The sequence below is a fragment of the Hemicordylus capensis genome, chromosome 6 (assembly GCF_027244095.1).
Source record: "Hemicordylus capensis ecotype Gifberg chromosome 6, rHemCap1.1.pri, whole genome shotgun sequence".
NCBI lineage: Eukaryota > Metazoa > Chordata > Lepidosauria > Squamata > Cordylidae > Hemicordylus > Hemicordylus capensis.
Genome location: NC_069662.1, coordinates 97,792,585 through 97,805,196, shown reverse-complemented (window position 1 = coordinate 97,805,196; position 12,612 = coordinate 97,792,585). Strand labels below are relative to the sequence as shown.

Below are 12,612 nucleotides of genomic sequence, written 5' to 3'. Positions count from 1 at the left end.
GTAGTCAAGCCTGGAGGTTACTAGCATGTGCACCAGTCTTAAATTCACTCACTTACAGGAAAGGGCACAGCTGGCAAACCAGCCTAAGCCTATAGAAAGCACTCCTGCCCACTGCCTCCACCGGAGGTATCAAAGAGAGAGTTAGGTCCAGAAGTACTCCCAAACTGTGGACCTTTTCCTTTCAGGGGAGTGTAACCCCATCCAGAACCGGCAGATCTGTCCCATTTCCTGAACTGCAGCTTCCCACAATGAGCGTCTTGTTTGGATTCAGTCTCAGTTTGTTATCTCACATTCAGCCCATTACTGCCTCAAAGCAGGCATTTAGGGAAGTTATGCCATTGCCTGATAAAGATGACATGAAGAAACAGATGTGGGTGTCATCAGCGTACTGATAACACCCTGCACCAAATCCTCTGATTATCTCTCCCAGCGGGTTCATGTATATGTTAAAAAGCATTGGAGACAAGATGGAGCCCTCGCTACGTAGAGCAGCGGTTTCCAAGTAACACCTTCTGTAATATACCTGAGAGGTATGAGTGGAACCACTGCAAAGCAGTGCCCCCTATACCCAGTCCTTACAGACGATGAAGAAAAATACAGTGGTCAATGGTATCAAAAGCCATTGAGAGATCCAAAAGGATCTTGAGTTAATTTCTTCACGTTAAGCCAAAACATAGTAACAAAAGTTGGTAACTACCCCACTTCAAAGCAAACTTGATAATACCTTATGTACTTTTGCCCCCCTTTGTCACCTTATGTGGAGCAGCGGGGAAATGCTTGACTAACAAACAGAAGGTTGCTGGTTCGAACCCCCACTGGTAATATATTGGGCAGCAGCTATATAGGAAAATGCTGAAAGGCATCATCTCATACTGTGTGGGAGAAGACAATGGTAAACCCCTCCTGTATTCTATCAAAGGAAAACCACAGGGCTTTGTGGGCACCAGGAGTTGAAATCGACTTGACGGCACACTTTACCTTTACTTTTGCCCCCTATATAAGAATAATTTAATTAAACCTGATGGGGTAAAAAAAAAAAAACCACACACACACACAGAGTCAAGAATACCTTGTTCTCTAGGCAAGAAAGGATCATGATGTAAAATATGTTCTGTTAATTCTGTAAAGCTTTCTGAGAAGAATGGAGGTCTTCCTACAAATATAAGAGTGGAGCAGATTGCATCAAAACCTGAATATGCTTCAAAATAAGTATTAACCCTGGATTTTTAAAGCTGGTTTAAATTGGTGGATACTAAATATCCACATGTGGATATTTAAACATTCACAGACACACCCCACCCTACAGAGCAGCCTGCATGCTTCTCAGCTGACACACAGACTGTTCCAGGAGGTTTAAAAGTTTCAATATCCACCCTTGCCCGCTTCTAAGATGGCACACAAGAGTGGATATTTAAACTTCCCTGGAGCAGCCTGTGTGCTTCTCAACTGGCACACAGGGAGGTTTAAAGTTTCAATATCCAACTACACATGCTAGCTAAGGAATCTAAACCCATTTTGGGGGTTAGGTCAAGCATTCCAATATTGCGATTTCAACGTACATGGAACTTTCTGCAAACATTACCCTCGCAATATTAGAGGGCCTCCTGTATGCTGTGCCTATACAGTTTCTTAGTACTGTTCAGCTTTTTCAGTACTACTGGGTTAATAATGTATTGCTGTTTTTTAATGTAATGTAAGGGGGAAACCAACTATGTAACAGCAAAACAAGTGGACCTTTTCCCTCTTAAACGCTCAATTATAAATCAATAACCAAAAATATACCTCACTAAGAATTTATTTGAGTTCAGAGAATGCAGCAGTTTATATATAAAAATTGTTTAATTGTAACAGGTCAACTTTTGTTTTACTGGCATACTAGATTTTGTGTTATTATTTAGGGGGTAGTTTTAAATTCAGGTCATAAAAAGTTCAAAAAGGTTTCAAGTTGCATTGATGCCCATTCTAAACTGAGTGACCTTAATGAACAAATGTGCTTGATAAGGGAACTGCAATCCTTCCTCCAAGGGATTGTTTCTATCTGAAAAAGTTGCAGTCTCTTATCTAAATACTGTTTTAGTATTTTATGTGACGAAAGCCATTTGGGGAATTTTTCACTGCTCATGCATAGAGAAATCAGTCAGTTTACACTAAGGCCAAACTAGACAAGAACAAACTGGAATATCTGTGATCACACCTCCCTGCTGTTTCCTATATTTAAAAATACACATACAAAACAGCCACCAGAGGGTACAATGGATCTCAGTTACAGCACTGAAGGAGAGGACTTTTTTCCAGATTTAATACCAGCCCCCGCCTCCGCCTCTGGAACACTGTGCCCTGCTGAAGAAGAGGCAAGGTTTTGAGATGAGTGATTTTTTTAAAAAATTACCAGAAGATCCAATTATAAATCCCCTGTTAAAAAACTCATCTAATTTGACCCTAACATACTATATTGTCAGCAAGTCTCCTTCCACCTTCACTAAGATATTTAGAAACACTCCAAAGCCACTCCTTGCAATATGATAAAGTCCTACAGCAGACAAATCCTACAGGGTGCATCATGATGGCAGCACCTCTTGGCAGAACAGTAATTTGGGATGCAATTTATGATTTTATCTGCCAGTTCATGTTATCATGGGGGTGGTCTACAACAACTGCTCCAATCTAGCTGTAGAGAACAAGGGGAGAAGCTATTTCTTTAATGCATGATTTTGAGATTAAATTGTTATTTTCCACCTGTCTCTATGCATTTTAATTATAAACTTCCCTGGAGCAGCCTGTGTGCTTCTCAACTGGCACACGGGGAGGTTTAAAGAGCTCAAAACTCTTTATTCTAATGAAGAACACAAGACTAGCCAAAGTACAACAGAATAACAATTTCTGAATATTAATATTTATAAAATGAATACTGTAATGTGATTTACTATTATGTTCATCATAATACCTGAAAACATTTCATATAGCAAACAGCCCAATGACCACAGATCACTGGCTACAGAGAAGTCAGCTCCCTTGATCACTTCTGGAGCAAGGTATGTTGATGAACCTGCCAAATAAAATAATCAGCAGTGACTGACTGAATATTAATATACCACATCTCAACAAAAAAAGTTCTTAAAGCTGTTTAGATAACAAAACTAAGTAACAAAATATTCTTATACATCTTAATTCTAAAGTTTTCACAAGAATGTAATCTGCACTCCCTGAAGTGGACATTCTTTGAATCTTTTAGGCCTCAATGGGCAGAGGTATCTGTAGCTCCTGGTTCTCAAGACTCTCAGTGAAGCAAGCTGATGGCAGTACAAAGGAACAACAATATAAAGAAGTGCAGCCCATAGCCCTCATTTTGCTGATTTTGCCTTGCTGGGCCCATAGCAGCCACAGGAGAATAGTCCCTTTACCCTGGAGATGTTCTGAGCAACAGGATATTGGCACCCAGAGAGGGCAGGTGCTTCCTCTCACCTTGCAAAGATGGTGCCAATAGCTCCCAGCAGTTTGATCCCTTGGTGGAAGGGGTGTTAGGGGTGCTAACAGATAGTCTTTCAAAAGTCACTATAACACTCTATCTAAAACCCATTTCTTGAAAACCCACTAGATTTCAGAGAAACTTACTTCTAATGCTGTAATTATGTAGCTGGGAACTACACTCACACAGAATAGGGAAGTGCACAGAACTAGGCGGGGAGGCTCAAAGGTGCACTTACCCCTCCCTCCGCTCGCCCCCCTTTACTGAAAGTAGGTGGAAGTATCCAATGCATCTGCACACACTTGTGCATCGGATACTTCCACCTACTTCTGGTAAAGGTGGCAACAGGGCGGCAGGGAGGTACACTGCCGCCCTGGTGGACTTTTAAAACACGGAGCGCCGGCGGGGGGGAAGCGGAGGGAGGACTAAGTGCACCCTCTCCGCCTTAAAGCAGAACACCCCCGCTGCCTTCGAACCAGCTGAACCCACTCGCCGTTCGAACCCGTTCAGAGACCCATAAAGGGCCTCCAAACCAGTTCTGTGCACATCCCTAACAAAGAGTAGCTCCAATAATCACAGACTAACAAGCAGTCAAGAAGAGAAAGCTACATAAACCCAGATGTTCTTTGTGTAGACCTGCATTGTGATGGCTAGGCCGGGAGACACCCAAGAGGGGCAAGCACTTCATGCAAAACAGGAAGGGCTGCCAGAGAAAGTACCAGCATCCAGCACTACCTGATAAAACTCACAGTCAAGTAACAATATTGCTCTTACCCCTTAGGAATGCAGCTGCCCAGATTGGCACACTGTTTAACCAGTTACTCTAAGGCACAATTACCAATCTTTTACCCAAGTATAATATGATTGCTTTCAGAAAGACAGGTAAAATGGCCACCAAGTTACCCCCTCCATTTCAAATTTTAAGACAACCATTATACAATTTTAATTACATCTCTTTGCCTTTAGCTACCGTTTCCATATGTTACAACATACCGCTGGATTTGTTTTTCAGATTTCTTGGTTCTGTTTTCTCACCACTATCACCTCCCCCTTCCTCTGTTCCAATTAAAGCAAAAAAATCTTCCAGGTTTTCGCCCTCTGCTTTAGATGAGCAGAAGTTGCTGAACTTCAGGGTACCAGGCCCTTCCAGGAGAATCTATAATATTAAATACAAATAAATAACAATTTGTGTATTTTTAACAAAACTAAATACAGGCTTTAGCAGTTTTCAGGAAATCATTTACCCAACGAAAACATTTTCTCTTACTTTTCCAGGTGTAAGGTCACAAAAGAGAATTCCAAGATCATGAATATGACGGAGTCCAGTAACCAAATCAATACCAAATTCTCTCACAACATCTTCAGGTAGATGTTGATCCTGAGCAATTACCATTTCTAGTGACCCACCTGAAAGACATTTATTGATAATCACTCTTGATGTAAAAAAGATGTGTAAGACTATACAGTACATGATTTATATGTAATAGGGATATTGGCAAAGTTGACAAGATTTCGGCTCTGGGCTCTTGGAGCCCAGAAACTCCCCCACCCACTCTCAAGAGGAAGCAAAATCTCAAGCTCTTCAAGTTCTTCTCCAAGTTCCATTCTCCGTTTTGGCAGCTCCTTATTGACCCCCACCCTTATTTATGTCCTCCGCACCTGTAGTGGGACAACAGGGCAATCAACAGCAGCACCTTCAGAAGATGAGGAAGGCTTCCCACATCTGCCAGGAAAAAAGCACTGATGCTACCATGCAAGCACCAGGAAAGTTCTTCCCTTATCATTGCTCTGATGCACTGCTTTTCAGAGTGCCATGGGAAAAAACATGTTTTCTGTTTTTTTCCAGAAAAACAAACAAATTTGTTGGAGGGAAATATGTAGTGTTTATTTTCTTATTAAAATTAAACTCACATTATTTTTAAAAATGCATTATATATAACCCAAACATACACTGTTTATGAAATTAAAAAGTGTTAATAACTTAGTTTTATTCAAACAAAAATTACAAATATATTTCATGTTGAAGATGGAGCAGAAAGGATAAAACTAAGTTTTTCCCAATTGAAAAACTAGGGACACAAAAACAAAATAGAAACCATCTGCAACACCCATTTACCAGAGGTAACAGTGGGCAAGTATTAGGCTTGAGCCCGAAACGTTTCAGAGGCCATTATAAAGGCCTCTGAATGCTTTGGCTCTGGGGGAGGTTTTGGCCGCCCTTGAAGTACCGCCCTCGCCAGTGACGAATCACCTTTGGGCACATCCCTAGCAAGTATACACACTACAAGCACAATCACGCTTTCAATCTTCTTCCAGTTTACTGGTTGGAGGGAGGTAGAACCTGTCCAAGGCAAGCTCTAAGGAGATGCCCTTCTCTAATGTTCAAGAGCTCTCTATTTCTTGGAAATCACACAGAGCCAAGACTAAATCTTGATTTTGCACAACAGGCACATATACTCCCCCATCCCCTTTGCACACAAAAGTGGTATAGAAAAATGATCAATCAATCAATCAATCAAAGGAAGAAGGATTATACATCTGGTCCTGGTTTAGAACAAGAACAAGAAGCCAGGACTTTCTTAACTGGTCAATCCTGGCTTATTCTAGTCAGAGTCTTCAAACAGACCAGGTTCTGAAGGTTTTTCCTTGGAGTTCCCCCCGCCCCCAAGCCTTCACATCTCTAACTAAGAGCACAGCAAGTATTGATTCTTTTGTCCCATTTTTTTTCTGTAGAGGCAACACTCAAAATAAGACAACTCTAGGAGGTACACGAGCACATCTAATTACACAGCTTCTAACATAACAAATATGCGGGTTGCCTCCATCTCTCTCTGGATTATAGTATACTAGTGTTTCAGGCCCGTTGTGATAACGGGCGCTAGTAGGGGAGAGTTCCCCCCCCGCCCCACTTCCTCTGGCCTCCCCCCCCCACGCCCTCCCAGCTGGCCGAGACTTCCTTACCCAAAGCAGCCCGCGACAGTCGGGCGATCAAAAATCCATTTTTTGCGAAGAAGAGAGGAGCTCCGGAACAGAGCTCCTCTCTGTGCTAAGCCAATGCCCAAACTGCTGCTATGGACGCAAAGGACGCAATAGGCGTCCTTTGCGTCCATAGCAGCAGTTTGGGCATTGGCTTAGCACAGAGAGGAGCTCTGTTCCGGAGCTCCTCTCTTCTTCGCAAAAAATGGATTTTTGATCGCCCGACTGTCGCGGGCTGCTCTGGGTAAGGAAGTCTCGGCCAGCTGGGAGGGCGGTTGGCGGCCATGGCGGCGGCCGCGGAGGCATTCTTCTGGGCCGTTTTGGCCCTTAATCATTTGCGGGGGGGGCGGGGAAGGAGTATGTGGGCAGCTGGGAGGGCGGGAGAGTGGGCGGTGGCGGTGGCCGGGCAGACTCTGGGGGCGCCGCTGCCGGTCCGGTCCGCCCCCGCCTCACATTCCCGGCCGGTCTCCCCGGACGGGCAAGGGCCCCAAGGACTCGCAGCCGCCTGGCTGCGGCGGCGGTGCCAGGCCTCGGCGGCGGCTCTGCCGTCACCTCCTCCCCCCGCCCGGCTTCAGCGGCGCGGCTCCACCGCCGCCTTGGCCGCGCTGCCGCCTCGGCCAGTCTCCTCCTTCCCCGCATTCCCGGCTTCTTCGGGGCGGTCGCTTCTGGCCGCCCAAGATGGCCACCGGGTGCCGGCCCTCATGTCTCCCTTGCCCTGTTCTGCGCCTGCGCTTTGCGCAGGCGCAGAACAGGGCAGGGAGGCACGAACGCACGCTTGGTGTCCGTCCACGGACGGACACCAAGCGTTTTATTAGAGAGGATTAGAAAAATATGGTGCAATATTACAGCAAGTATGCAAATTCCAAAATTACAAAGAACCTGAGTTCATATTACTATTATTATTATTATCTTGTTTACACAGTCAGACAGGTGTTATTGACTGGTTTGTTTTATCCAGACATCGAGTCCTTCCCAAGGACCTGGGATGGCTGAATTTTATTGTCAATTGTTATAGATATCGTTGCAGAATATAGGCTGTTCCCAGTAAAGCTGCTTTTTGTAATTGGCTGATGGTGATTTCTGTGACCCCTACGCTGTTGTTGTTGTTGTTATATAGCACCCAATTTAGTTAACATGAATCGCAGTTTCTTTCTGCAAAGAACTAGCTTAAAAAATTCATCCTAGATCCAAAGTGTTATTTTTTCAGACATCTCTGCCACATAAGCATATTTTGAAAGTGAGTGGAGCTTTCAAAGCAGTTTGCAATATTGTGTGGGTGTCTCTCATTCAAAGGAATAAAGTCAAAAATCCAGCCTGGCATTCCCAAGCCCTAAGATACTATCTTATTGGATCCTCATCTTCATAACAAGCAGCAGCAGCTTTGCCCAGGGTCAGATTCTAAAGTGTAGTAAATGTGGTCTGAATGCACATCTGCTACATTTTTACATAGAATGTAAAAGTACTCAGATCACTTTCTCCACACTTTAAGAAGGTATGTATGTACTCACCTTGGCTTTCACAAACAGTCCTGTATCCCATGCAGAATGGCAAACTATTTTTTAATAGCCAAAGAGAGCATCACAAAAGAGATTATTATGCAACACAGAAGGTCAACCGTTCAAAGAAAATGGTCAGGAATTCTCTTGGGTTATCACAAGGCCCTTGCATTAGTACAAGTAATTTTGGATTCCAGACTTTATGCTTAGAACAGAAAACAATACAAAGTCTGCCCTATGAAACTGTCACTGAAAGTATACATAATATCTTCTTACCTGTGCATAATTCCACTACAAGCCAGAGATGGTTGCTTGTTTCATACCATTCATGAAACGTTACAATGTTCTTGTGCTTAATTTCATGTGTAAGGCGTACCTGTAACAGATTAACCACATATAACAAGATGGTGGGTTTGTAATGGATCAGGCATATGATGAAATAGCAGTAGCTCCTTCAGAAGTATGAATCCAGGAGATAACTGTTTAAAATCTGATACAGTGGAATTTCTCCATGGAAGCAGCATGGGAATGAGCAGGAAATGCTGGGGACTGATTTGGGAAAGGGGGTTGCCCTTTTATAAGGATATGCTTGATAGTTATCTGTTGGACTGAAGGGGAGAAATAGAAGCTCTTCTTAGGGAAAGGTAAGAGAATAGGTACTGTTTATAGAGTGTAAGGTTTCAGGACAGGTAAGTGTTCACTGTAAACCTTCATGAGGATTTCAATATTAAGAAGGTTGGAGATCAATCCCATAAAGATGAGCTCCTTTGTTTAAAACCAATACACAAAAGAATGTATTCTTACTCTGTAAAGGTAAAATGTGCCATCAATTCAATTTCTATTCCTGGTGCCCACAGAGCCCTGTAGTTTTCTTTTGTAGAATACAGGAGAAGTTTACCATTGCCTCCTCCTGCACAGTATAAGATGATGCCTTTCAGCATCTTCCTATATTGCTGCTGCCCAATATAGTAGCAGTGGGGATTTGAACCAGCAACCATCTGCTTGTTAGTCAACCACTTAAAATAGTCTTACTGAAGCCATATGCAAATATCATCATTACATACATTGGATTATCTTTTGTTATACACATCACTTTGAGACCCTTTGAAAAGCAGGAAAAAAATGTTCTAAAATAAACATGCATCTCTTCCCAAAATAAAGTAATTCTTACCCAGTTTGTTATTTCAGCTCTCTTGCACTTATCGGTACACAAAATAGCCACAAAATTAATAGTTCCCTTTCTTCTGCCTTTATAAACAACTGTCTTGCTTCCTCTTCCAATCTCTTCATACAAAATAAAGTTTTCCATGATGAAAGTGGTATTGCACTCATCAAATTAAGACAACCAATTCTGTAACAAACACCACCTTTAAAACAAAAGGAAAGCAACTAGAATATATGAAAAGTGGACATCTTAATTCTTGGTACAGCATGCAGCAAACACAAAAGGTCTCACCTTACCTATCTGGAAACCAAGGTTAACTTAAGCCACAATATACTAGGCAGAGAAAACACAAGAGCATCATTGCTGTTCTCCTCAGCTATGTCTGTAGCTGAGGAAGTATTAAGGACCTTCACTAAACATTTATGTAACATAGGAACGGGAAGCTAACGAAACAACTTTCAGGGAGAGGTCCATAGCTGAGCTCCTCTCTAATGTATTGGGAGAACCTTCAGGGTGGACTTTGGGTTGGAGGCGTAGCTCACTGGAAGAGCATCTGTTTTGCATGCTGAAGGTGCCAGGCTCAGTCCCTGGCATCCCTAGGTAGGGCTAGGAAATAATTCTGCTAAAAACCTTGGAGAACTCCAACACTGAGCTAGATAGATCAATGGTCATCAGACTCGGAATATGGCAGCTTCATACATGCCCGATAGTCGAGCCCGGTTCCTGAAGCGAAGGGAGAAATGCTAGCGCCACCAAAGAGGAAAACAAAAAATGAAAACAGCACAACTGTTTGGAGAACTTGGCAGTCGTTGCCACCTTCTTTCCTCCTTGGCAAAATCGTGGTGCCTGTGTATCGTGATGGGGGAAATGAAACCGCTACATTTCCCCAGCGTAAGAGGACAGTGATGGGCACTTCACCTGTGGAGTGTCTGCCTCTTAAACTGCTATTAAGGCACTGAGCCTCCGTCAATGGATGAAACGGGGTGGGATTATAGCATGCTTATTCCCATTTTAGAGAGGATTGCTGCTCCTCGTGGGTTGGGGGCGGGGAGGAAGCTGCATCTTCATTCAAGCCATCCCTCAACTGTACCTGGTAGAGCACAACCTCCAACCCGACCAACTTCGATGCGGGGTGAGGTGGGGAGCACAAGAGGCGGGGCTCGCTCAGGGAGCAGGAAAGGCCCGCGAGAGACCGCTCACACTCACTGCAAGGGATCCATTACTCGCGCACCTCCACCGTTTGAAGAAAGGAAAGAAGAAATACCTGTTCCCACGAAAAGAAAGAGCTCGATTCTGCTTCAGAGAACACTGGGAGGACCGGGGGGGCGGGGGGGGGGGGGACAGCAGCATCTGCCGCCACCGCAAAGCGAAACGACCAAACCCCGCCTCCTCCCCCGGCCTGCTCCATGGCCTGCCGGCGCGGAGGGGGGGCGATGTGTGTGTGAGGAACTTAAGGTGAAGTTAGTACCTTCCTGCTTGGACATATGAGGTGGGGAGCCCGACCGGTGAGAACGGACTGTGTTTTCCCCCCACTTTCGACAACAGCTGACTTCTGCATAAATATTCAGGACTCGGAAAAACAACGTTGCCAAGCTCGCTTTCCCCCTTTTGAAGTAACCCAACCCCTTCCTCCGTCTCTTAGAGACGACGCGAGACGCCGGAAACAACAGTGAGCACCCCGTTGAGATACTGGGGCGACGCCCTCCCAATCATACGCTGGATGTTTCCTCGCGCGCGCTCTCCCGCCTTCCTATATCCGCGAACGATTCCCGGATGTTCCTCGTCCTGCCTAAACAAGAATCGTGAGGAGGGGCTGTTCTCCGTTACTATGGAAACCGGCCCTTCGCCAATCCGTTCTTTAGGGCCCTCCCCACCCCTTGGGGACGGGTTCGAAATCAAAGGAGGTCTGGTCTCTCCCGCCCTTGCCTTTTTTCCGCGTCTGCAAGGGGCTACTCGAGTTACGCTTCTCTCCATCCTGCTATGTTTGGTTGGTACTTCCAGGGGATGCTAGCCCGCCCCTTCCAGCTAGGCTTGGGGAAGGGCTGGCAGCGAGACGCTGATGGACGCACGTTGACGCTCGCTGCAAACGCGGACGAGGATTCTTTCACGAGTAATAATACCACGCCCAAGGGGGCTGTAATAGGCGCGCGAGACCCGCTCTGCAGACTCTGCCCCAAAGCCCGATTTCTGAAATAGCAAAAACACTAGAAAATGTGCAGCTAAAGGGGCTCTGGGTGGCAGGAAGAGGATCCCTATGCAAAGGTCAGGTGGCGTTTTCAGGGATGCGCAGCGGAGCAACAAGGCAGAAGGCGAGGTTAGCGGGTGGGGTGGGCGGGGCCGGGGCCCTCGAACTTGTTGGTTCGGGGTGGCCTTGCCTTTCATTACATCCGCAAGCTGCACCCCTGATTCCCCTCACTACTTTCTGTAGCTTTCTAAAAAGTAGTAGTTAAGGGGGCTGTCAGAAGAGGTTAAAGGAGTGGGCTGCTGTCATCGTCCCCGCCTCGGAATTCAAGTACTGACTCTGGGGCACAAACTGGCACAATGCATGAGTTCGGTGTAGGGAAAAGAGTAATGGGAAGAAAGGCTACAACCTGGGCAGTGGACATGCGGGCTTTGGGATAGTGCAAAAAGGAAAGCAGCACAGAAACGAAAAGTTGTATGTATGGTCATGGGGTTACCACCCTCAATCAGGCCTCTTGTGCTTTTAAAATGTGTCTGTGTGGCGGGGGGAGCATTTTAAGCTTTCTGTGCCATGAGAGCCAGTATGGTGTAGTGGTTAGAGTGCTGGACGAGTTCAAATCCCCATTCAGCCATGATACTAGCTGGGTGACTCTGGGCCAGTCACTTCTCTCTCAGCCTAACCTACTTCACAGGGTTGTTGTGACGAGAAACCTAAGTATGTAGTACATTGCTCTGGGCTCATTGGAGGAAGAGCAGGATATAAATGTAATAATAATAATGTAAACACAGGATGGGGAAAGAATTACCTGCTGAATTTCCCAACTGAACACACACAGTCCGTGTCACAGGTAAACATGCAGACTTTTGTATAAGGTTGTATGTATGCAGCTGGATGCTGTGTGCAAATATCTGTAGACTGGAGTTCAGAAGAAGAAGAAAACAGTACATCTTGGGGCCCACAGTCCTAAAACCACATATGATGAACTATAATTAGAAGTACTAGCTTTTGCTGAGATTCCTTTCTCCCAAATAATACCCTGTTTCCCTGAAAGTAAGACCTACCCCGAAAGTAAGACCTAGCAGTAATTTCTGGTGTACTGCTAATTACCCTAGTGCATTTTTGGGGGCTAAAATTAATATAAGACACTGTCTTATTTTCGGGGAAACACGGTAGTAGCAAGTGGCAGGAAAAGTCAGCCCATATACATGAATTCAATTTAACTCAATAAGGATCTTCTGCTAGAGAACAATTCAATTTACCCACTTAACTAGTGAGGGGAAAAAGTTCTTACCAGCCTCAGATTCTTACCTTCCTTGGAAATTTGTAC

General features: G+C 44.8%; 1 protein-coding gene across 9 annotated transcripts in view; it reads right to left on the bottom strand.

Annotated features, from left to right (window-relative positions):
• The window catches only part of ULK4 (unc-51 like kinase 4), a 370,052-nt gene extending 358,772 nt beyond the window's left edge, over positions 1–11,280 (bottom strand). For 2 of the 9 annotated variants that reach the window (XM_053265061.1, XM_053265067.1), the window contains exons 1-7: positions 10,572–10,877; positions 9,110–9,305; positions 8,215–8,314; positions 4,734–4,873; positions 4,460–4,622; positions 2,945–3,046; positions 1,070–1,153 (exon numbers count right to left, since the gene is read on the bottom strand). In XM_053265061.1, coding sequence (XP_053121036.1) covers positions 1,070–1,153; positions 2,945–3,046; positions 4,460–4,622; positions 4,734–4,873; positions 8,215–8,314; positions 9,110–9,247 — 727 coding nt within the window. In that variant the 5' untranslated portion in view covers positions 9,248–9,305; positions 10,572–10,877. Of the gene's footprint in view, positions 1–1,069; positions 1,154–2,944; positions 3,047–4,459; positions 4,623–4,733; positions 4,874–8,214; positions 8,315–9,109; positions 9,306–10,193; positions 10,434–10,571; positions 10,882–11,029 lie in introns of those variants that run through there. The other 7 variants (XM_053265063.1, XM_053265069.1, XM_053265068.1 and 4 more) reach the window with 7 other exon arrangements.
• Positions 11,281–12,612: the final 1,332 nt, after the last annotated feature.